Source organism: Pyrus communis, chromosome 7 (genome assembly GCF_041283825.1).
Source record: "Pyrus communis isolate YQ-2024b chromosome 7, ASM4128382v1, whole genome shotgun sequence".
Lineage (NCBI taxonomy): Eukaryota > Viridiplantae > Streptophyta > Magnoliopsida > Rosales > Rosaceae > Pyrus > Pyrus communis.
The window spans coordinates 8,847,099-8,871,446 of NC_142571.1; the positions used below are offsets into that span (position 1 = coordinate 8,847,099).

The following is a 24,348-nucleotide window of genomic DNA, read 5'->3' on the forward strand; positions in this document are numbered from 1 at the left end:
TTAGTAAGCCTTGTACCGCTACACATGGGTCGGCAGCAACCAGGCATGCAGATACTCTATTGTATAAATAGTATCATAGCCAATAATTTCGTGTAGAATATATATTATGCATAATTATTATATATATACTTACGTAGTTTTTTAAAAATATTTTCTCATTTTTTGCATGTCTTAATGATTAGCTAAATCATACATTTTTAAAACTCCAAAATACAGTACATATACTATTCACATATATTGAAATCAAATTCGCACACCACCATTTAGTATATGTACAATCGTCGGCCACCTATAAGACAAGAAGAAGAGATCATAAAAGACCTTAGGCACTAGGGAGGTACCGACCAAGGACACTTTGACGATCAAGTTATGACAGCATTTACAGTGTCAAGTAGTAGAACAAGTAGTAGAATAAAGTGTAGAATGTCATACATTTTACCTCAAACCCTAAAAGGGGCATATTTATAGTATTCAATTAGAGTTCTTATGAGGATAGAAATATGTATTAAAGTCGGGAGAATCCTAATTGGGAAACCTAGAAAGATATTTCCTTTTCCATTAGGCTAATGATTACTTGGAACACATACTAATTCCCATAATAATAGGAATTCCCAAGATTTTCTCCTAATCAAAGTAGGATTAGGAGTTACGTGCCTTGAGAGCCTAGTAGGTCTCTACAATGGCGGCCCATGTCTACAGTTCTACTGCCTATTAGATTGACTTATTTTGATAGTACCTTTATACGATCCGGTCCAGATCATATATATAGGTCATTATGACCATGCTGATCTAACATTTTAGACCCTGAGGTCGGAGTTTTGATTCGAATCAATCCACTTCCCTGGATCCTCCATTCTTTAATTGGAGATCCAGTCTTCACTGCTTCATTTGCCTTGGTACGGTGGTACAAAAATCAGGGTCCGACAACATACATATGTACTTCTTATATCTAACACACGTCATTTTTAAATATTTTTGTTAATATATATATATAAATATCTCGATTCTATACGTATTTTTAACATATTCTTCCTTAATATTACCTGGAAGCTCATTTAATAGGCCCAGTTTGAACCAAATTAGTTAATTTTTTTATGTTTTGAGTTCAAAAATATAATTAAGCAAATCACGAATTGCTTATATAAAGAGTATTGTTGGATCCACAGAAAAATATAGTTAAAGTTTTCAGCTTTTATAAATACTGAAATCAAAAGGTGGAAATTCAAATCCCAACTATTGAGTATATCTGATTGCGTAGACTTTTATCTTTTTTTATTTGTAGAGAGGAAACATGATGGGGATTTCAAACTTTATTGCTTATAAATACTTGGGGATAAGTTAGAAAAATCAACTCTAACCAACCATGTTCCCTCATGCACTAAAATAGAAAATCTCTAGGATTTCTCTATCTCTCTTTCTTAGTATGAGTCAGCCACAATAATTTGGTTAGAATTTATCTTCGATGAAAATCAAATCTAAGATCTCTCACTTATAATCGAAGAATAATAATTTTGAAATATGAGAGAGGTTGGAGAAGAGCATATGAGCATTAGTTAACAACGGGTGAAGTACATCTTTCCCTTCCATTGTGAGAGTCTCTCTCCCACTATGAGAGTTTTTCTCTCTCATTGTGAGAGATTTTCTAACTTGTATGCTGAGCCGTCATTCAATTTCATCTATTCTACCGTCGGTCCCTGCTAAGGCCTAGGTCGGTAGCTCTCAGATTTAGTTTTCCCTACAATTTTTCCATTGATTGTCTCCGATATGTGCTTTAGCTTTCAATTTTTATGCCATCAATTCCATTTTATATTCCCCATCTTTCTCGTCCACCTCTTTGGCTGTCCTTAAACCCACCAGATTTCTGATCCTTAGCCAATTACTTTGAACGTGTTTTGATGCGATAATCTCGGGATGTGAGTGGAGCTTCGGTGCAAATGTTCACACAACCATCTCTCATGGATCGGAAGTGCATTTTGTTCTAGTTCAAGTGTTCAAACCACCACCTTCAATGAACTTATCTTTGACAACTTTGTTGCCTTCGCTGACTTTTTTTCTTATAAGTTCTCCCACCAGCTTCCTTTGGTTCGTTTTTATTATTGCAACATCTATGGTGCTTTATGAAGGTTGTTGTAGTCGTTTTCCAAAAGAGCAAAATCAAAATCGAAGCAAATATCTTGATACATTTTTACTCATTAGGGTTTTCGAGCTGGTTTTGATTAGGCATTTGGAGGTTGAAGGATGGAGTAGTGTTGTTGTGGTTTAGGCCTTGTGTTGTGTGTGTTTATATGTGGGCAATGAGGCATGCTCAGATTTGTAACTTTCTTAACAGTACTGTTATCATTTCCACGAAACTTCATTATTGATTAAGGTTTCCCACATGCATTAAATGTCACAATATTTGTTTACTAAATAATTAAGTTACTAATTTCTTGGGTTTAATTAATTGATTCATCCATTTGTCAGTGACTCATATATATCATTTATTTTTTTTATATATTTCGAAAACAGTGATTTCAAATGGCCTCTATGCTTGCGAACGGACCGACAATTCCATGGTGGTTTCCGTATGTGGTTGGTGGAGGTGGCAGGGTTACTTACAGTCAAAGTTTTGATCTAGCTTTGATTCTAATATGGAGTATCTGGAAAGAACGCAACTCTTTTTTTGGAATGGAAGGGCATTGAATCAGGTGCAAATTGTTTGCAAATCACAAGCGTGGTTGCAGGAATTTAGGAAATGCCATGATTCGAAGCAGGGCAGCAGTCGGACAACCCCTCATAAATGGGAGAAACCTGGTGTGGGATGGGTTCAATGTAACTTTGATGGGGCGTGGGATGAAATAGGCGAAAGAGGGGGTGTTGGTGTCGTGGTGCGAGATGAGAAGGGGGATTTTGTTGCAGCCACTGCTTTGCATTTCAGAGGAGTTAGCTCCGCAATTTTGGCTGAAATCATGGCTGCTCGGGCAGCAGTTCTATTTGCGCGTAATCTGGGAGTGACACAACTAGAAGTGCAGCGGGATGCAATGATGGTTATTAATGCTTTGCAGAGTGACAAGGTAGCGCTATGCAGTGGTATGTTTGGTAATGTTTTGCTTGACGCCAGGCAAATGTTGCAGTCTTTTCAGAATTGGAAGGCTATGTTTGGTCGACGTGAGACGAAAAAGATTGCACATCGGCTCGTGAGATTGGGATTAACTTTGGATACTCAAGCTTCATGGTTTGAAGAATCTCCTGATATAATTTCTTATTTGCGTTTTGAGGATTGTATTTCTATTTAATTTAGAGGTACGAGACTCTCTTTTTCCCTTGAACTGGGTTGAAAGTCCTGACAAGGTTTTTATCGAGATCCAAGTGGATGGAGACCAGGCTCCGGGAAATGACACCGGGCAATGACACAGCACAGGTCATTTCCTTGGCCTGAATTATAGTATCTCAAAGTTGGTTGGTGTCTTGGTGGCAGCATACTTGATAATGACTCCAACTAGAAGCCGGCGGATGATTTTTCTTTTTTAATAAAAATGGTCATTGAGATTTGCATAACTCATCAATTTTCTTGAACAATGAAAATCAATAGAAGTGGTCATTAAGTTTGTCCACCGTAAATTATTTTGGTCGGTCTATGAAAACTCTATCAATATTCTCGTTAAATTGTCACGTGAACAACCACATGACCACATTTTTAAGGGTATGTTTGTCAAACTAACTCTTTCAGTTAACGAGGATATTGACCGATTTTTCATGAAATGACTAAAATAATTTACGATGGGCAAACTCAAGGACCACTTCTATTGATTTTCATTGTCAGAGACTAAAGTAAGTTGTTATTCCATTTTCAGAAATCATTTTAGCCAAAAGCCACTTGGAATTATCACAAATATATTGCTTGGGATTATACATATATCAAGTTCCTTCGTTTGAAGGGAATCATATCTTTTTAGAAGTGTGTATAGATCTTCATGTATAAAATAAGTTTGCCACATCAAGATTCAAATCATTAAGGCGAAAAAATATTTAAGGTCTTTAATAAGGGTTGTTCATTCAGCAAAACAGTCTGGTGGTATTCCTGTTCACTTGAAAGTGATAGGTTTTAGGTTCGAATCTCGTGGATGGTGAATTTGATACCAAATTAGGTTGCCCAATGTGTGACTTAGCCGAACTTCCCCTTTCCTTAATGAAAAAATATTAATGTACTAAAAAAAACAAAAAAAAGAAAAAAGTGACCAAACGTACAATTTTGTATGTTTGTGTACAACTTTTGAACAAGGCAAATATTTAGACAAGAATTACCATATGATTAAACTCACAATCTAGCCGATGATTTATGTTATATTGTGCTAAGGGAATATTAGCCGACTGATGACATCAAAGATTCGAAATAATGTATTTTAATAAGCCCACAAATAGATTATATATATATATAACGCAAAACTAAGGTTGTATAACCGAAAAACTTTTTTATTTAATTCGAAGTCGTATATATATAATTCTAATTTCTTGCTCGTGTTTTCGTTATGTACGTGCGCGCTCTATTTTTTTCAGTAAGCCTTGTACTGCTACGCGTCGATCGGCAGCAACCGCGCAATTCTATTGTATAATTAGTGTCGTTGCCTATTTGGTGTAGAATATATATTTACACATCTCTTTATTATATATATACTCACGTAGTTTCTTTAAAATATTTTCTCATTTCTTACATGGCTTAATGATTAGCTAAATCATACATTTTAAAGACTCCAAAATACGGTATACATACTATTCACGTATTTTGGAATCAAATTCGCACACCATCATTTAGTATACAAACAATCATCGGCCACCTACAAGACAAGAAGAAGAGATCATAAAAGAACCTAGGCACCAGGGAGGTACTGACTAAGGACCCTGTGACTATCAAGTTACGAAAGTGTTTATAGTGTCAAGTAGTAGAATAGAGTGTAGAATGTGATACATTTACCTTAAACCCTAAAGGGCGTATTTATAGGGTTCAATGAGAGTTCTTATGAGGATAAAAATCCGCATTAAAGCCGGGAGAATCCTAATAGGAAATCTAAGAAGATATTCCCTTTCCATTAGGCTAATGATTACTTGGAGCACACACTAATTCTCATAATAATAGGAATTCTCAGGATTTTCTTCTAATCAAAGTAGAATTAGGAGTTACGTTCCTTGAGGGCCTAGTAGGTCTCTACAATGGTGGCCCTTGTCTACTGTTTTGGTGCCTATTAGATTGATTATTTTGATGGTACCTTTAGACGATCCGGTCCAAATCGTATAGGTCATTATAACCATGTTGATCTAACAGCTTAGACCCCGAGGTCCGAGTCTTGATTCCTCCATTCTTTAATTGGAGATCCGGTCTTCATTGCTTCATTTGCCTTCTACGGCGATACGAAAATGAGGGTCCCATAACATATATATGTACTTCTATGTTTAGTACACTACACGTTATTCTTAAATATTTTTGTTAATATATGTAAAATTCACGGATTTTATACGTATTTTTAACATAACCTCCCTCAATATTACCTAGAAGCTCATTTAATAAGCCCAGTTTGAACAGATTAGTTAATTTTTTATGTTTTGATTTCAAAAAGTAATTAAACAAATCACGAATTGCTTATATTCATAAAAATAAAAACTGAAATTAAAAAGTGAAAATTTAAATCCCAACTATTGAGTCTATCTGATTGCATAGACTTTTATTTTTTATTTTTTATTTTTAGAGAGGAAATATGGGGATTTCAAACTTTATTGCGTAGAAATACTGATGGGAGGTTAGAAAAATCAACTCTAACCAACCATGCTTCCTCATGCACTAAAATAGAAAACCTCAAGGATCCCTCTCTCAGAGTCACTCATAATAATTTGGTTAGAATTTATTTTTGACGAATAATATTTTTGAAATATGAGAGGTTGGAGAAGAGCATATGAGCATTAGTTAATAACAGGTGAAGTATGTTTTTCTCTCCCACTGTAAGAGTCTCTCTCCTTCTCTGTGAGATATTTTCTAGCCTGTATGCTGAGCCATCTTCTGATTTCATCTCTTCTGCCCTCAGTGCTTGCTAAGGCCTGGGTCGATGTGAACACCCGAACTGGGACAAAATGCACTTCCTGATCCATGAGAGGTGGTGGTGTGAACATCTGCACCAAAGCTCTACGAACATCCCGAGATTATCGCATCAAAATGCATTCAAGGTAAGTAGCTATTGATCTGAAATCTGATGGGTTTGAGGGAAGCCAAAGAGGAGGAGGATGGGAACGATGGGGAATAGAATTTTGAAATTGATGGCATATGCTTTGAAAAGTTAAAGCACAGATCGGAGACAATCAACGAAAAAATTGCAGGGAAAAATAAATCTGAGAACGTACCAAATATTGTTTGTGTTTTTTGTAGCACACGAACCAAATTCGCACTCCATTCTCAAACAATCATTTAGGAAAAACCACATATGTATCAAGAAAATGTACCAGCCATACTGGAGGATCCTCAATCCACGAAAGAAAGTCACAATTCCTTTTCTTCACAACCTGATGAGTTGCTTGGTTGCTATCTAATTGCTGCCAAGCAGAATTAAAACTTCGAAACCAATCTCTTCCAAAATACAGCTTGCTGCAGAAAAACATTCTCCATGTGCATTATTCATATTAATTGCACTCTTTAAATCAAGCTCCAATAACACCGATGTGAAGTCAAGCAAACACAAGATCCTCTCTTATTGTCAAACGGGAACAAGATAAATTTGTAAAAACAACCACTAATTAAAATGAAAAATTCCATTCGAGTCTCAAAAATGGGAGACCATAAATTTCAAAAGTGAAGATTAATTTCCAAACATTATCAACAAGCAGAAAATATTCCCCTAAAAAAGAGGCACATTAAAAAAAGGGGTAAATTTAGTTTACTATCCTCAAGTTTCGTGCTTTTCAACATTTATTACAAGAAGTTTTTTTTTGTCCCAAAGTCATACCTAAAGTGTTAATTTTGGGACAGTCTCATACATATGTTAGTCTGGCTGTTAAGTCTTCCGTTAATTGATGATGTGGCGCCCATGTGGACAATGACTGGGCACCATGTGTCATTAAGGGGTCCACGTGGAAATTAAAAATGCAAAAAAAAAAAAAAAAATTCTCACCTAAATTTAAAATATTAAAATAATTAATTAAATAAAAGTATTAAAAAAAAAACCCCAGAACCCCTTCAACCCAACACCTCTCCATCCCTTCTACCCTTTCCACCCCCTCCACCCCTCCACCCCTCACCCACCGACACCCTTCCCCTTCCCTGATACCCACCCCTACCACCAAGCCTTTTCTCATTCCCCAAAAATCCAGCCTATTCCCTTCCGCCGTTCCTCACAGCCCCAAAAATCCAGCCCGACACCCCTCCATCTCTGTACCTCCTAGATCGCCATGGCCATGGTGTCGTGGTTCTCTCGCCTCCGTCGTTCCTCATAGCGATTCTTCTTCACCTCCTCCGCCATTCGAACCTCCATGTTCACCAAGCTAGGGAGAACCCAAAATATAACTAACTTCAAGAGCCCGAAAACCCCATTTCTCTGATTAAGCTCGCTGATTCTGGTCGCACTCGTAGTCTCAGCCAAATCACTTGCCCTCCGCCCCCAATCGGACCCATCACTCTGTGAAGCCCCCAATGCAAAGGGAGGGGGGGAATTTTGGGGTTTTTGGGGAAGGGAAGGAGCGGGGTTTTTGGGGAAGGAGAAAAGGCTTGGTGGTAGGGTGGGTATCAGGGAAGGGGAAGGGTGGTGTCAGGTTGAAGGGGTTTTTTTTTTTTTTTTTTATTTTTTTAATACCTTTATATAATTAATTATTTAAATATTTTAAATTTGGGTGAGATTTTTTTTTTAATTTTTAATTTTCATGTGGATCCCTCAATGACATGTGACGCCCAGTTGTTGTCCACATGGGTGCCACATCATCAATTAATGGAAGACTTAATAGCTAGACTAACATATGTATGAGATTGTCTCAAAATTAACACTTTAGGTATGACTCTGGGACGAAAAAACTTCATGTACTACACGTTGAAAATCACGAAACTTTAGGGTAGTAAACTGAGATTTACCCAAAAAAAACCTCTTAAAAGGACATATTTGTAAACCGATAATTAGAATTTTAGGTTAAAAAATATGTAATTTAAATAAACAACAAATGCTGACGTGGTTGTTCATTTAAGTGTCTTAATCAAATCTTAAAAATAAACAAATGTTTGATCTAAAAATTATTAAAAAGTTTCAGGGGATTCTAATTTTGCCAAAGGAAAGGGAAGGTACATAATAAATAACAAAAATTTAGCCTTCATTAACGATCATGTACAAAACGAAAGGGTGGAATAAAAAAAAAAGAAAATCCAACGGCAACTGCACCACCGGCGATGACGACTGACCACCGGCGCATGGCGGCATGTGAGTTTTTTTTTTTCAAGCACTTTTAACACCTGACACGAGCAAACAAAGGAAACATAGAGCCTTTTCCTTAGTGATTATGAGTTTTGAGTAGTATAATGATCAATAGAGTGGTTTCTAATATAGGAGACTAATCTCAAGGATTTCAAAGGTCAAGCAGGGCAAGGCAGTTACGAATTATATCAATGAGTTGGCTTTTGTTTCCAACCTATATATGATATATGATTTCCGAAAGTGTTTATATGAAATATTGTGTTATCATGCCATGCATTCATTTGTGTTAGTACTTATTCTGTAGTCGGAATGAGCTTCACGTGTATGTTCACACTTATGCACTTACACTCAGAATGGATCCATTTAGTGCAAGCCTGTACTAGTTTGCATTAGACGAGTGTAATGCGCTTATTGTGAGCTTGAAGTGATTGTAGTACTTAAGCGTAAAAATTTATACACATAGCTTGTTCATGGTAGAATATATCTCAATGTACTCGTACTAAATTGGAATGTTTTTAGTTGAATAATGATGTAAATTGAGCTTCTTTATGGGAAGTTACTTATCACATTGACATTGATATGCTATTGTGCCTTAGAAAAGAAGACAAAGGATAAGCACAAAAGTAAACATCACAAAGACGATCGTCTCTCGATAAGCTTTTTGAACTCCAATCCTGAATAAACATTCTCAACAACTTCAACACGAATACGTCAAAACCAAAAGCACTCAAATCGTTACAACTTATTTGTTAAGATACTCTATATATATTCATACTTCAATAATTCTTAGACTGTAAATGGTAAAAGTAAATGAAATGGCATAAGTAGTTAAACCACACATATATATTATCCAAAGTTAGAAAGAAATTGCAGGGTGAAACATTCATGATTCAAAGCTACAAGGTCGTGCGCAGTAGATGCAGTCTTCATTTTGGCATTTCGTCAAACACCACCTTCTGTTCGGATTGGAGGGGCGTATTTCTTGCTCCCCATGGGAATTTCCGGTGACCGAAGGTCTTCTGTGCAGGTTAGAGGGGCGTATTTCTCGCTGCTCATGGGAATTTCCGATGACCAATGGTGCGGGCGCACCTCCTTGCGGTGCCCTGGCTTCGCCAATGTTTTCGGTCTTCATCTGGATATCAGGTTCGGAGTGTGTCAAAGATGCTTTTTTTGCAGTGAAAATTCTTCTGGAAATCTTAACAGAAATGAGAGCCAACACTGTCGCTGATGGCACGAAAAAGACGTCAGGAATGGCCTTGATCATTTTCAGCTGGGGCACTCTCTCCCCTGCTCTTTTAGCAGCCATGGCTACTGGCGGCGTTACAACTCCTGTTATCACGGTAGCGTTATCGACCTTGCTTAGCCTTACATTATCCTTCATGAATTGGATGAAGATGCCCCTCCTGTCTTGCACTTTGGCATTTTTCCAACTTACGAACATATCCTGCTAATAGTTAGTGTGTTAGTGAAGAGAAGCTTGGCAAGTGAAGACGCACTGTTAATTTGAACTGACCTCGATTTCCTTGCGCAACGGCACTTCGTAGTGTTTACCGGGCAGAGAAGAATTAAAAGTGCTGGGTAAGATTGTATCAAGGGCAAAGTATTAGATGCTTTGTGTGATGGTACATTCGATGCAGAAACACATACAAGAAACTCGTAATTGTAAAAAGAACAGGCATATTTATAGCTTGATATTCTTTGTCCAAAATTTAAGAAATCTAATGAAATTTGGGTCATAATATTTATGCAAGAATATGATTAAGGCTAATTAAAAAGAAAAAGACACTTCGTAAAGATTTAGGAAATCTAATGGCAAAGTATTAGATGCTATGTTTATAACAATATGCTTTAGGGTAAAACAGAGAAGTTTTCATTTTTCTCAAGTATGATCATGTAAAAACTGGAAACCATTATGAGTGACTAAAATGGTTGCTGGTTTAGTTGTGAAAAAAAGGCTAATTTTGGTTGCTAATGCTGACAACAGTTAACAGGGCTTTTGAAGTAATAGTGTTTAGGTGATTTGAGTTCAGTCTTGTATCTTATTATTCAAAATCACGTATTTTACTTCTCGCTGTACTTGTATAATAAGCTTACTTGAAGATATCGAGTATGGCGAACTGGAATTCCTCAAAATTTTGGATATCTTTCTTGATGAACTGATCGTACAGCGTTGCCATTAAAATGTTTAGCATCTGGCCGGATGGCAGCCCTATAAACAGCTCAAGATCATTAGAAGAATTGTATAAAATTATTCAACATAGTATCATCAACAAAAGAAAGAAAAAACTACTGCAAAAAGAATTTGAGAAATGAAAACAAACACGAAACTAAAAACTCCGAATGCAGACTCTATAACATGAAAAAGAAAAAGAACCAACCTCCTCCCAATCCCATGAAACTCATAGACAGCCCCATTCTTTAGAATCCCGGTACCAGCACGTCCAAAACAATGTGTGTGTGTATATATGTATTGAGAGAGAGAGAGAGAGAGAGAGAGAGAGAGAAGACCGAGCGGTTTGAGGGCTTAGTGAATGTCCAGTTTAGTAGGTGCAAGCAAGGCATCTGATCTTAGGCTTTCCAATTTTCATCCTCATTCGAAATCTGCTTCTTAGCTTGGAAGTTTGGACAATTGCTACCTTAAGACAGGCAACTGAAGTTGTTCCCTATCTTATAGTTGCCTAAATATTCCTTCTTTCTTGCTCAATAAGCGAGCTGTTTGGTGAATGAGTTTACAAAAAAGTTATGGAAGTCGCGGCTAAAATGGAGGTGTCTTTGCTCGCCATTGTATGCTTTCCTGTATAACTTGATAAACGACCAATCTCCTTATTTGCTTGATTCTTCCTCATCAACCTCTTAATTTCCTCCGCATCACTCCACCTTCTCCTTCTGGCATACAAATTTCTAAGCATTACATAGTTTCCATCATTCCCTGGCTCCAGCTTGGCCACCTTCTTCAAAACTTCGTTCGCTCTTGTGACATCCCCATAATGGCCGCATGCAAAAAGATAAGAACTCAAAATTATTCCATTAGCATAAGGCATGGCTTCGATCAATTTCTCAACTTCTTCCAAGCATCCCGCCCTTCCCAACAGATCTACCATGCAACCATAATGCTCAATCTGTGGGATGAGCCCGAAGCCCTCCATTGCTTTAAACCACCTTTTCCCTTCCTCTACCAGACCACAGTAAACGTAATATTATTTGGCATAAAAATCTCTTTCTGCATATCCAAAAATATCTCCAGTGCCTCCTCGCCATGGCCATTGACTGCACACCCATTTATCAGAGCATTCCAGGAAGCTGTTTCTTTTTCAGGCATCTCGTCAAAAAGTCTCTTCGCCTTTCTAATTTCACCACATTTTGCGTACATATCAACAAGCGCAGTGCCAACATTAGTTATCCTATCAAGCTTCTTCCTCCATACGACCTTGTCAACCCAACAACACTAAATCCAAGGCTCCCAAATGTGCAATAGCTGGAAGAATGCTCACAACAGTTGCACCATCCAATTCGAGCGATGTAGTTGACTGCATTTCCTGAAATAACTTCAAGGCTTCATGGGGTTGGTTGTTTTGACTATAACCTCCAATCATCGCATTCCAAGAAAAAAGATTCTTCTTAGGCATGGCATTAACGAGTGATCTAGCGGAATGTATGTCACCGTGATGGGAGTAACCAGAAATCATACTGGTCCAAGACACCACATTCCTATCCGCCATCTCATTAAACAAACTGCGAGCCGAGCCCATATCTCCCAGTTTGACATAACCATCAATCATCGCGTTAAATGCAGCTGAGTCCTTGTCAGGCATTTGATCAAAAAGCCTTCTTGCATTACCCACGTCTCCAGACCTTGCATACCCACAAATAAGAGCTGTCCACGACACTCGACTCGTGTGCGTCATTTCATCAAACACCTTCCTTGCGCAAATCATCCTCCCAAACTTTGCATACAGAGACCTTAAAATTTTGAGAAATTAAAAAGATGTTTATGATTAATGATGTATTGTTCATTTGAGATGTTTATGTATCTTAAACTAATTTCATTCGAATTAATGAAAGTTTACAATTCCACAATTTTGTGTTTTCATGCATTGTTCAAGAGGACAGCATACTATCTTTAGCACTCCGTCATCATATTTTCATTCATATACTGATTAATGATGTATTAATCATTTCAGAGATTACGTATTCTGGCTTAATATTTGTTAACTGATTCTTCATTCAAATTAATGAAGTTTTAACTTGCCTCCTGTACCCCAGCTTCGAGCATCGACTCAACTGAGTGGAGGTCTATGGTAACCATGTTACATATCATCTTCCAATGATGTTTTTGATGGAAAGGGGTTCCCTTATCATACAAGACATGGGAAATTATGTATGTGAGACGAATAATGTGAGAAATTTATTTTTGATAGGGTCAAGTTCGTTGTAGAAGTTGAATTGAATGGAGAATACTAACAAAAAAAATGGAAAAATACTAAACTTGAAAAATAGTTGGTCCGGTGCTCTCAGTTAAATTCAATACATAAGTGGGCGATTCTGTGACCAAATCTTCCTTCTTTGCAACTCCATTAACATAGAGCCATCCATTACCAACCAGCAAAGAGTTAGAGGAAACGTGTCGTAAAATTTACATATGGTAAAGAAGAGGTGTGTGAACTGTAAATAGTATATACTTGCGTTTCAAGTATCCAGTTTGCTACCGAAAAATCAACAAAGTAAGGGACTTGAGCAAACGTTAAACCGTTGTTTCCACTTGGCTTAGTTATACGTCTATACCACACGAAGTTGTGAACCTGTGTTGGATCCCGGAATGTCTCAATATCATGCATAGCAGGACTTCAAATGTAATAAGAGCCCTGGAATTTATTTGAGGTAACCACAATGATAATCGAAAGTAGAAGTATACAAACTTAAGTATTAATAGGACAATTCTTGGATCAAAAGGGGAAGAATACATATTGTGATTACTCTAATTGCTTGTTTATTAATCCGCAATCGAAATGGGAGGGAAAAAATAGAGTTGCAAATTTGGACATGTTAAATTTTTTTTTTTGGGATTTGGGAGCGTAATTTGGGTCATTGGCCCATAGAATTTATTCAACCGGTTCGGCTTTTGGTGCAAACCAAATTCTTCCAAGTTGCCCACACTGCCAACAGCGAATTCTTCCCCGTTTTATTTGGGATTTAATTTGGAAAAATTAGGGTTTGGCCGCGCAAGATTTAAAGTGGAAAGTCGATGGCAGCAGCAATGCCAATTAGTTGCAACGGTATACTTTTATTTCTCAAATTCAAAATTCAATTTCTATTTTTCTTTCATTTTTTTTTTACATTTTTTTTATAAATAGAAATAGAAATAAAAACCGAAAAGGAGAAAGCTTGCGGACCACGTCTCCTAGTCCTAGTAGAATTAAGAATTCAGCCGTGAAACCCTAATACTATATATATGTGATATAGAAACCCTCAAAATTCCATTCTCTCAGTTTCCGGTTTCTTCTTCCTTCTCTTGATTCGACCTCTATTTCGCATCGTCTTCTCCTTCTTCAATTGCTTTGCGTTCTCTGCATTCTGTGTGTCATTCGTTCTTCTTCGATTTCGTTGCATTAATTCTCCGCGTTGTTTGAATCAATGGCTTCCAATTCCAACCACAAAAGCATAATACCACCGAAAGTCAAGTGTGCCTTTAAACCCAGCAATCCTCATATGCGTGGTTCTAAGAAATTTAAGCGATTCCGCTTCAGAAACCTCCCACAAGAAGAATCTCAACACTTTTCTTCTTCTTCTGGTTCTGAAATTAAGCATTACGATGACCCCTTTGAGTATGAGCCATACAATCCACAAAGTGTTGATTGTGCTTGTTCTCCTGATCACTCAGGTTATGTAACTTGCGAGCCAGAGAGCTGTGAACTTGATGATGATGCTGGTTCATATCTCCCAGAACCACAGCAAGGATATGAGCAGGACAAAAGCTGTCACGATCACGATTGCGAAAGCTCTCAACTTGATGGCGATCATGATGAATTCTGTCATTTTGATGATGATTTAGGGGATGATGACTGTAAACCTGAATACCACGAAGTTATTTATCCAGAACCAGGAGAAGAAGATTATGGAGAACCTTACTTTCCAGAACCAGAACAAGAATATGATTACTTTTATGGTTCTCAAGTCAAGCCTTGCCGTAGTCGTTGTAATGCTGATGATGCCTCTGCTTTGGTCGACTCAATCTGCGATTCATCTTCTTCACATGTTAAAGATTGCAAGAATCAAGAATGAAGATTTGATTATATAGCAGCTGTATAGGAAAGTATCATTGTAATATTTAGTTTCTGTTCTTGTAAGTTAGGTTATTCTTACCTAGTTTAGCATGCACTCATGTATATAAGTGTGCGTTGTAAACCTATTACGTTTAATCAATATAGAAAACCTAATTGGTTTTTCTACATGGTATCAGAGCCCTAATCTTGGGACCAAAGAAAGTAACAAACCCTAGCCGCCTATCATGGCAGAGAACGATGACAAACTCAAGCCCTCTGGTTCAATGGAGGGAACCACGTTTGACGTTAATCATTCTTATTACCTGCATCATTCCGATCAACCGGGAATGATGCTCGTTTCTCAGCCGCTCACTCCAGACAACTACAACACTTGGAGCAGGGCGATGATCGGTGCATTGAAAGCCAAAAACAAACTTAGTTTTGTTGATGGAACCTTCAAGAAACCAGAACAAAAGGTTGCTGCAGCAGACTTGCATCAGTGGGATCGATGTAACAGCCTGGTTAAAACATGGTTGGTAAATTCAATATCACCAGAACTTCAATCAAGCGTCATTTATTATGATCTTGCATACCAAGTTTGGGAAGACTTGAAAGAACGGTTTTCTCAAACAAACAATATGCAGTTATACCATATTGAAAGTTCAATTCATGATTGTGTCCAATGAGCTATAACCGTAAGTTCCTACTTCACCAAACTCAAGGCGTTGTGGGACGAGAGAGATGCTGCGATTAGCCTACCCGATTGCGACTACAACACTTTGCAACATATGTTGGCATTCCAGCAAAATCAAAAGGCAATTAAATTTCTTATAGGACTCAATGAAACATTCAGTGCAGTCAAGGATCAAATTCTGTTGATGGATCCACTTCCTCCCGTCAACAAAGTATACTCCCTTGTACTACGACATGAGAAGCAGCACAACACCACCACAGGCAAAACGCCAGTTCAGGAAGCTGCTGCCTTTGCTGTAAGAGGACCAGATTCTAGCAAGAAGGGTGCTGATATGAAATGTACTCGTTGCAACAAAGATAATCACACCTCTGCAGATTGTCGTGCCCATTTAAAGTGTGATTATTGTGGATGGAAGGGTCATACGATAGATTATTGTCGAAAGCTTAAAAGAACAGATCCGGAGCAACAAAGAAGTCATTCTAAGCAGCGACCGAGAGGAAATAACGTTTCAAGCAACCTTGAAATGCAAGATTTGGGAAATTCTTTCCCTTTTACACCTGACCAATGCAAGCAGATCTTGACCATGCTCAATGGCAATCAAGCCAAGGCAAACAACGTTGGTAAAGTTTCCTCTCTCAATGATCTCTCAAGTAAAGCTTTTTCTTTTACTTCTCATGATCAGAAGTCATCATGGATCTTGGATAGCGGTGCCACAGACCACATAATTTCCTCACACACTTTGCTGACCTCTTTTGTGCCTGTTAAGAATAAAACCGTAAAACTACCAGATGGTTCTTATGCTACTGTGACGCATATAGGAACCATGCAGTTTTCCCCAGATTTTATCTTACATGATGTCCTTTGTGTCCCCACGTTCCAACTCAACCTCATCTCTATCAGTAAACTTGCCTATCAGTCCTCGTGCATCACCATTTTTCTAAGTTACTTTTGTGTGATTCAGGACCTTCGTTTGGGGAAGATGATTGGGACGGGGACTGAGCGAGAAGGCTTATATTTCTTGGATGCCACCAACGGGAGACCCACCTTGTCCACTTGTCATGCTGTTACGAAAGCTTCATCCCAACTCTGGCATCAACGCCTAGGGCATCTCTCTGACAAAGCCCTTCATCATACTTCACTTACTAAAAATATTATTGGTTCTTTTGTTTCGAATAATTGTCTTGTGTGTCCTCTAGCCAAACAAACAAGATCTCAGTTTTCATTAAGTTCAATTTCAACTAGTAAGCCTTTTGAACTATTACATATGGATATTTTGGGGGGGGGGGGGGTTCGTGTTGCTTCACTCACTGGAGCACATTATTTCCTCACAATTGTTGATGACTACACTTGTTCCACTTGGATTTACTTAATGAAACACAAATCTGACACACGACATTATTTGACAAGTTTTATCAATCTCGTTGAAAACCAGTTTTCTCACAAAGTCAAGATCATTAGGAGTGACAATGGTCCCGAATTTACTCTTGCTGCCTTCTACTCAACCAAGGGTATTATCCATCAAACCACTTGTGTTGCCACTCCACAACAAAATGGAGTGGCTGAACGTAAACATCGTCACCTCCTCAACGCTGCCCGGGCCTTACTTATTCAAGCCAACTTACTTACCAATTTCTGGGGAGAAGCCATACTCACTGCAGCTTATCTCATCAATCGTACGCCCACCATCGTCTTGAATGGTAAAACACCTCACGACCTTTTGTTCCATAAACCACCTAAATACTACCATTTGAAAGTTTTTGGCTGTTTATGCTTTGCATCCACGCACCCATCTCATCCGTCCAAATTTGATGCAAGGTCTACCCCATGCATATTTCTTGGTTACCCCTATGGCAAGAAAGGGTACAAAGTCTATGATCTTAACACACATCAAATTTTTGTCTCTCGTGATGTAGTTTTTCGTGAACATACCTTTCCCTCTACTCATTCTTCCGCACTACACTCTGATACCAACCCTCCACCAACCTTACCCTATCTCTCTCCCATGGATGATCTCTCTTTTGATCCACCCAGTCCCACACATCCCCCTCCCCTCGTCAACGACACTTCTTCTCCCAGCGACAACATTCCCGACCCTCTTGTACCCACACCTGCTACCATACCTCCACCTCCAAACCCCATTCCTTCTCCAGCTGACATCCCACCCAACCTACCACCCCAACGTTCGTCTTCTCGCATCACTCGACCACCTTCTTACCTTCAACAATTTCATGTTGGTGTCTCGCTGCCTTCTCGTCCTCACCAATCATCGGTCTCTATCGTTGGCTCACATACAGGTAGTACTTCTCACCCTCTTTCTCACTCTTTAACTTATGATCGCATGTCCCCCACTCATTGTGCCTTCACCACATCCCTTTCCCTTGTCAAAGAGCCCCACACTTACCTGCAGGCTATCCAGGATCCTAAATGGTGCCAAGACATGCGCGATGAAGTTACTGCTCTTGAAGCCAACCACACTTGGACCCTCCAACCTCTTCCACCTGGGAAGAAACCCATTGGCTGCAAATGGGTCTACAAAGTCAAACTCAATCCCAATGGCTCAGTGGAACGCTACAAAGCACGTTTGGTTGCCAAAGGGTATACACAGGTCGAAGGCCTCGATTACACCGAGACATTTGCTCCTGTTGCTAAGTTAGTCACGGTTCGATTATTACTTGCTGTTGCTGCTGCCAAAGGTTGGCATTTGTATCAACTTGACGTCAATAATGCTTTCCTCCATGGCGATTTACTTGAAGATGTTTACATGCGACTTCCACCTGGATATGGACGAAAGGGGGAGACACGAGTATGCAAACTTCAGAAGTCTCTCTATGGGCTTAAACAGGCTTCGAGACAGTGGTTCCTTAAGCTTTCTTCTGCACTCAAGGCCGCAGGTTATCGCCAGTCCAATGCGGATTATTCTTTGTTCTTCCGATCCAGAGGTACCAGCCTTACTATTATTCTAGTGTATGTGGATGATGTGATATTGGCAGGTAACGATTTACCATTTATTGAGAAGACAAAGGAGTTCTTGGCTAACAAATTCAAACTCAAAGACCTAGGAAAATTGAAATATTTTCTGGGCATCGAAGTTGCAAGGTCATCTCAAGGTATCTCATTATCATAACGGAAGTATGCCTTAGATATATTGGAGGACACTGGTTTTCTTGGAGCGAGGCCGGCACGGTTTCCCATGGATCAAAACTTGACACTCACACAAACAGATGGAGAGTTACTGGAAGACCCATCTGCATACAGAAGGCTTGTTGGACGTCTAATTTATTTGACAATAACACGTCCAGATCTTGTTTACTCTGTCCACATTTTAAGTCAATTCATGGACAAGCCTAGACTGCCGCATTTAGATGCAGCGCACCAAGTTTTGAGGTACATAAAAGGGTCACCAGGGCAAGGCATCATGCTTCACTCAACAAGCTCACTTCAGTTGAAAGCATATTGCGACGCAGATTCGGCAAAGTGCAAAGACACAAGAAGGTCAGTTTCGGGATATTGCATCATGCTTGGAGATTCACTCATATCTTGGAAAACAAAGAAACAAACCACAGTATCGAGATCAACAGCGGAGGCAGAATATAGAGCCATGGCATCTACATGTTGCGAGATAACTTGGTTGAAGTATGTGCTTAGTAATTTATGTGTCAAGCACTCACAACCAGTTATGTTGTTTTGTGATAACCAAGCTGCACTTCATATTGCATCCAACCCCGTGTTCCATGAAAGGACAAAACACATCGAAATTGATTGTCATTTGGTTCGAGAAAAGATACAAGAAGGAGTTGTCCAAACTGCTCATGTACGAACTCTACAACAATTGGCAGATTTATTCACCAAGGCACTGAGTACCTCCCAGTTTGAAAGTCTTCTTAGCAAGTTGAGTGTAATCAACATACACTCCAACTTGAGGGGGAGTGTTAAAGATTGCAAGAATCAAGAATGAAGATTTGATTATATAGCAGCTGTATAGGAAAGTATCATTGTAATATTTAGTTTCTATTCTTGTAAGTTAGGTTATTCTTACCTAGTTTAGCATGCACTCATGTATATAAGTGTGTGTTGTAAACCTATTACGTTTAATCAATATAGAAAACCTAATTGGTTTTTCTACTTCACATGAAAGTGAACTTGAATATAATAAGACTTATGATGACAAAGCTTCATTCTATTCTGTGAGTAGTCCGGTTCAGCCATTGTCTCCCCCGAGACCTGCAAAGTATTTCGACTGCAAGCTGTGTGTGAAGATGGCTAGAGAGCCGGTGGTGACTCAATGTGGTCATTTGTTTTGTGGGGATTGTTTGAACAAGTGGTTGTACTTCTTCACTTCTGAGATGCAGTGCCCTGTTTGTAGGAGTAAGGTGCTTGATTACTCCATCATTCAGATTAGCCCACCACCATGGTGGCAGCAGAGACCTTGAAATTATTGGAAAGTTAAGATGATGCTCAGGAGTAATGATGTATAATTCGTTTGAGATGTTTATGTATTTTGGCTTAGATGTAAACTGCTTATTCATTCAAATTAATGTAAGTTTACTTTTCCACAATTTTGTGTTTTCATGCTTTGTTCAACAAGACAACATATTTTTATATTTTGTGTGTTTGTTATGACATCGTTTTGTTAATTAATGTGTCCGAGTCTCTTGAATGGCTTATAAATTTGTTCCTTTGCAATGAAATTCTGGTTACCACCCTTTACATTTCCTGCCTCTTTTTGCTGTGTGTTTTTCTTCAGTTTGCAATCTCTCTGCAGAGTTCTCTGAATTTGATTTTGATAATGATCCTCAAACAGAAACTCCATCCTTCTTTGAGATAACCGCTATGGTTAAAATAAAAGATCTGTTAGACAAAGGGTTCAAAGTGGTTGAAGTATTTACAATACATAATTCAGGAATGAGAAATGCAAGTGTGCAACTGGAAAATGCACTATGGAGTCGGTACAAGTTACATGAATTTTCTTTTACTCCATGTCCTAGTCACTGTTTCGTTTCAAGACCGAAAGGTCAGACACTTGAAGGTTGCACGTTTCAGTGTTCAACTTACGGAGCTACAATAGTATATTGGCATAAACGAAAGTAGTCTGCAATGAAAATGATGTAGAGTTAGTGACTTACAAACTGCATGGGATTGATTAAATTGATAGTTGTATTCAAACTCCAAGGGATCCATGTGTGCCATTAGCTGCCTCTTTCAGCCAGTTTATCTCTTTTAAATATGTTATGAAATTCAATAGGGTTGCTCATGAAGTAGCAGCTTTTGCTACTGAGCTTGTGTTCCCTCTTCATAGCTTGAATACTATTATATGTTCGTTTGGAACTTTGTTTATCCGATTACAGAATAAAAGATTGTCATGAGCCTCAATTTTTAATCTGTGCATGATCATTACTTGGTTTTAACAAGTTCTTGATCAACACCATCAGTACTTTGCTTCTGTAGCAGGCAAATCTATACCGAATTTCACGCGGCCTAATCAGCGCACACGTATTGAATTAAAGAGGATAAACAACACGAACATCTTTATAAATATCTCAGAAATGAATTTATTTAACTAGGTCTCTCAAATCATGCATAAATAATCGTTATTTCAACAGGAAATAATACAGAGATGTTTATTAATACAAGGAATGATCATATAACACTCAAAGCTTTCTCTTGCTTTATTTCCTGCCCTTGATCACCTCCATCTTGGCTGATGCTGGTCCAAGAAAAAAAAGCGACATGTTAGCAAGTTTATATCTATATATATATATATATGTGTGTGTGTGTGTGTGTGTGTGTAAGCGAGATATATAAGTTAATTAGGGTAAGAAAATAAGACACTCGCCGCTGGCAGTTGGTGGTCTTTGAGATGGGGATAATCATCACAATCCCACACTTGCCTGGGAGAGTAGAAGCTGTAACTTCGTCAACACTGGGGAAGCAGTTTGCCGCTGCCTTACAACATTCACAAGCGGCCTGCTTATCAGCTGTGGTTTGGGCGAGGTTCTTGATGTTCTGCACCCCTGTGCAGTAAGCCGAGTCAAGATTACCCCGTTTGGTCAGGTAGGAAACGCAAGGCGCTAAGTTCGAGTCCACCTGGCCACAAGAGACGACGGCCTCTCCTTGCTTCACCATTAGGTGAGCCATGGCTAGCAGAACCAACTTTGAGATCACAATGCCCTTCATCATTTTTCCTAGTAGTGAAAAGCTTGATAGCTAGCTTGCGTTTGAGCTTGCGCTTTTGCTTGTGGAAAATGGATGGCTTGCATGGTGTACTTATAGCCGGTTGAAGATAATGGACCTAGACAAAAACAGTTACGAAAGTTCGGCCTTTCTAGTCACTTGGATAGTAAAGGCTAAAGAGGACAAGGTTTGGGCCAATTTTAGTTACTAGTTTGCAGGCTTTATAATTTTGGTAATGAGCGATGAGTCTGGCCCTGTTCAATGTGTCATGCCCTTCTGGCCCAAGTTAACAAATTCCATCTTTTCAAGAAATTTTGTTTCCATTCAAAACCACCCTCAGTTCATACTTGATAATGACTCCAACTACAAGGCGGCGGATGATTCTTTTTAATAAAAATAGTCACTGAGATTTACATAACTCCTTAATTTACCTAAACAATGAAAATCAATAGGAGTGGTCTTTGAGTTTGTCCACCATAAATGATTTTAACCGGTCCGTGAAAAATCTGTTAATATCCTCGTCAAATTGTGGTATAAACGATCACGTGACCACCTTTTTAAGGGTTTGTTTGTCAAACCAACTCTTTCAGTTAACGAGGATATTGACTAATTTTTCGTGAAATGACTAAAATGATTTACGATGGACAAACTCAGAGATTACTTCTATTGATTTTCATTGCCAAGGACTAAAGTAAGTTGTTATTTCATTTTCATAAATCATTTTAGCCAAAAACCACTTGGGATTATCACAAATATATTGCTTGGGATTATACTATACGTATACCATCTTCCTTCGTTTGAAAGGAATCATATATTTTTAGAAGTGTGTATAGATCTTCATGTATAAAATAAGTTTGCCACATCAAGATTCAAATCTTTAAGGTGAAAAAAATATTTAAGGTCTTAATAAAGGCCCACCATTCAATATTATAGTCTGCTGATATTCATTTTTACTTGGAAATGAGAGGTCTTAAGTTCGAATCTCGTTGATGGCGAATTCGATATCAAATTAGGCTACCCATTGTGTGGCATAGCCGAACTCCCCTTCTCTTAATGTAAAAATATTGATGTACCAAATAAATAAATAAATAAGAGCCCAAACGTACAATTTTGTATGTTTGTGTATCAACTTTTGGACAAGGCAAATATTTAGACAAGAATTACCATAAGATTAAACTCACAATCTAGCTGATGACTTATGTTATATTGTGCTAAGAGAATATTAGCCGACTGATGACATCAAAGATTCGAAATTATGAATTTTAATAAGCCCACAAATAAATTAATGTATAGCGCAAAACTAAGGTTGTATAACCATAAAACTTTTTTATTTCATTTGAAATCGTATGTATATAATTCTAATTTCTTGCTCATGTTTTCGTTATGTACGTGCGCAATAATTTCGTGTAAAATATATATATATATATATATATATATATATATATATATATCTCTTTATTATATATATACTCACGTAGTTTCTTTAAAATATTTTCTCATTTCTTACATGGCTTAATGATTAGCTAAATCATACATTTTTAAAACTAAATCATACGTTTTTAAAACTCCAAAATACGGTACACGTACTATTTACGTATTTTAGAATTAAATTTGCACACCACCATTTAGTATACGAACAATTGTCGGCCACCTACAAGACAAGAAGAAGAGATCATAAAAGAACCTAGGCACCGGGGAGGTACCAACCAAGGACCCTTTGACTATCAAGTTACAACAGTGTTTACAATGTCAAGTAGTAGAATAGAGTGTAGAATGTGATACATTTACATTAAACCCTAAATGGCGTATTTATAATGTTCAATGAAAGCCCTTATGAGGATAGAAATCCGTATTAAAGCCAGGTGAATCCTAATAGGAAATCTGGGAAGATATTCCCTTTCCATTAGGCTAATGATTACTTAGAGCACATGCTAATTCCCATAATAATAGGAATTCCCAAGTTTTTCTCCTAATCAAAGTAGGATTAGGAGTTACGTTCCTTGAGGGCCTAGTAGGTCTCTACAATGGTGGCCCTTGTCTACTGTTTTGGTGCCTATTAGATTTATTATTTTAATAGTACCTTTAGACGATCCGGTCCAGATCATATAGGTCACTATGACCACGTTGATCTAACAGTTTAGACCCCGAGGTCTGAGTATTGATTCAAATCGATCCATTTCCCTGGATCCTCCATTCTTTAATTGGAGATCCAATTTTTACTGCTGCATTTGCCTTGTCCGGCTGTCCTACAACGTATATATGTACTTTTTATGTTTAGCACACTACACGTTATTTTTAAACATTTTTATTCATATATGTAAAATTCACGGATTCTATACGTATTTTTAACATAATCTCCCTCAATATTACCTAGAAGCTCATTTAATAAGCCCAGTTTTGAACCAAATTAGTTAATTTTTTATGTTTTGAGTTCAAAAAAGTAATTAAACAAATCACGAATTGCTTATATAGAGAGTATTGTTGCACCCAGAAAAGAATAAGTTAACATTTCGTTTTCAATTGTTTGTTTTTAGTTTTCTAAGTTTTATTTTTTGAAAACTAAAACTAGTTAAAGTTTTCAGCTTTCATAAAAATAAAAACTGAAATAAAAAAGTGAAAATTCAAATCCCAACTATTGAGTATATCTGATTTCATAGACTTTTATTTATTTTTATTTGCAGAGACGTAACATGGGGATTTCAAACTTTATTGCATAGAAATACTTGGGAATAAGTTAAAAAAATCAACTCTAACCAACCATGTTCCCTCATACACTAAAATAGAAAACCTTTAGGATCCCTCTCTCTCT

At 37.9% G+C, this 24,348-nt stretch overlaps 3 protein-coding genes and 2 pseudogenes across 3 annotated transcripts; 2 read left to right on the top strand and 3 right to left on the bottom strand.

The window, feature by feature from the left end:
- Positions 1–2,630: 2,630 nt before the first annotated feature.
- On the top strand, positions 2,631–3,275 carry LOC148695671 (uncharacterized). Its single transcript, XM_088697362.1, has one exon. The coding sequence runs from the start codon at positions 2,631–2,633 to the stop codon at positions 3,273–3,275; it is 645 nt and encodes a 214-aa protein (XP_088553488.1).
- Positions 3,276–9,069: 5,794 nt separating this feature from the next.
- LOC137735616 (uncharacterized) lies at positions 9,070–11,053 on the bottom strand. Its single transcript, XM_088696543.1, has 4 exons — positions 10,793–11,053; positions 10,509–10,623; positions 9,928–9,988; positions 9,070–9,858 (listed from the first exon to the last, which is right to left on the bottom strand). Exons 1-4 carry the CDS (start codon positions 10,827–10,829, stop codon positions 9,298–9,300), a joined length of 774 nt encoding a protein of 257 aa, XP_088552669.1. The 5' UTR covers positions 10,830–11,053; the 3' UTR covers positions 9,070–9,297.
- Positions 11,054–11,143: 90 nt separating this feature from the next.
- LOC137734227 (pentatricopeptide repeat-containing protein At2g44880 pseudogene) lies at positions 11,144–12,720 on the bottom strand (annotated as a pseudogene).
- A 2,199-nt stretch (positions 12,721–14,919) lies between these two features.
- On the top strand, positions 14,920–16,367 carry LOC137712373 (uncharacterized). Its single transcript, XM_088697364.1, has 3 exons — positions 14,920–15,210; positions 15,397–16,267; positions 16,330–16,367. The coding sequence occupies exons 1-3, from the start codon at positions 14,920–14,922 to the stop codon at positions 16,365–16,367; spliced, it is 1,200 nt and encodes a 399-aa protein (XP_088553490.1).
- Positions 16,368–21,005: 4,638 nt separating this feature from the next.
- LOC148695672 (non-specific lipid-transfer protein A pseudogene) lies at positions 21,006–21,545 on the bottom strand (annotated as a pseudogene).
- Positions 21,546–24,348: the final 2,803 nt, after the last annotated feature.

What these genes read in the sequence shown, in the direction of transcription:
- LOC148695671 (XM_088697362.1), top strand. Translation starts at nt 2,631, where the DNA reads ATGGAGTATCTGGAAAGAACGCAACTCTTTTTTTGGAATGGAAGGGCA.
- LOC137735616 (XM_088696543.1), bottom strand. Translation starts at nt 10,829, where the DNA reads ATGGGGCTGTCTATGAGTTTCATGGGATTGGGAGGAG. An exon ending in TTTCATGGGATTGGGAGGAG is followed by an intron (nt 10,624 to 10,792) that starts GTTGGTTCTTTT and finishes AGCTGTTTATAG; the next exon opens with GGCTGCCATCCGGCCAGATG. An exon ending in CGTTGCGCAAGGAAATCGAG is followed by an intron (nt 9,859 to 9,927) that starts GTCAGTTCAAAT and finishes AACTATTAGCAG; the next exon opens with GATATGTTCGTAAGTTGGAA.
- LOC137712373 (XM_088697364.1), top strand. Translation starts at nt 14,920, where the DNA reads ATGGCAGAGAACGATGACAAACTCAAGCCCTCTGGTTCAATGGAGGGA. An exon ending in GCCTGGTTAAAACATGGTTG is followed by an intron (nt 15,211 to 15,396) that starts GTAAATTCAATA and finishes ACCAAACTCAAG; the next exon opens with GCGTTGTGGGACGAGAGAGA. An exon ending in ACTCAACCTCATCTCTATCA is followed by an intron (nt 16,268 to 16,329) that starts GTAAACTTGCCT and finishes TGTGTGATTCAG; the next exon opens with GACCTTCGTTTGGGGAAGAT.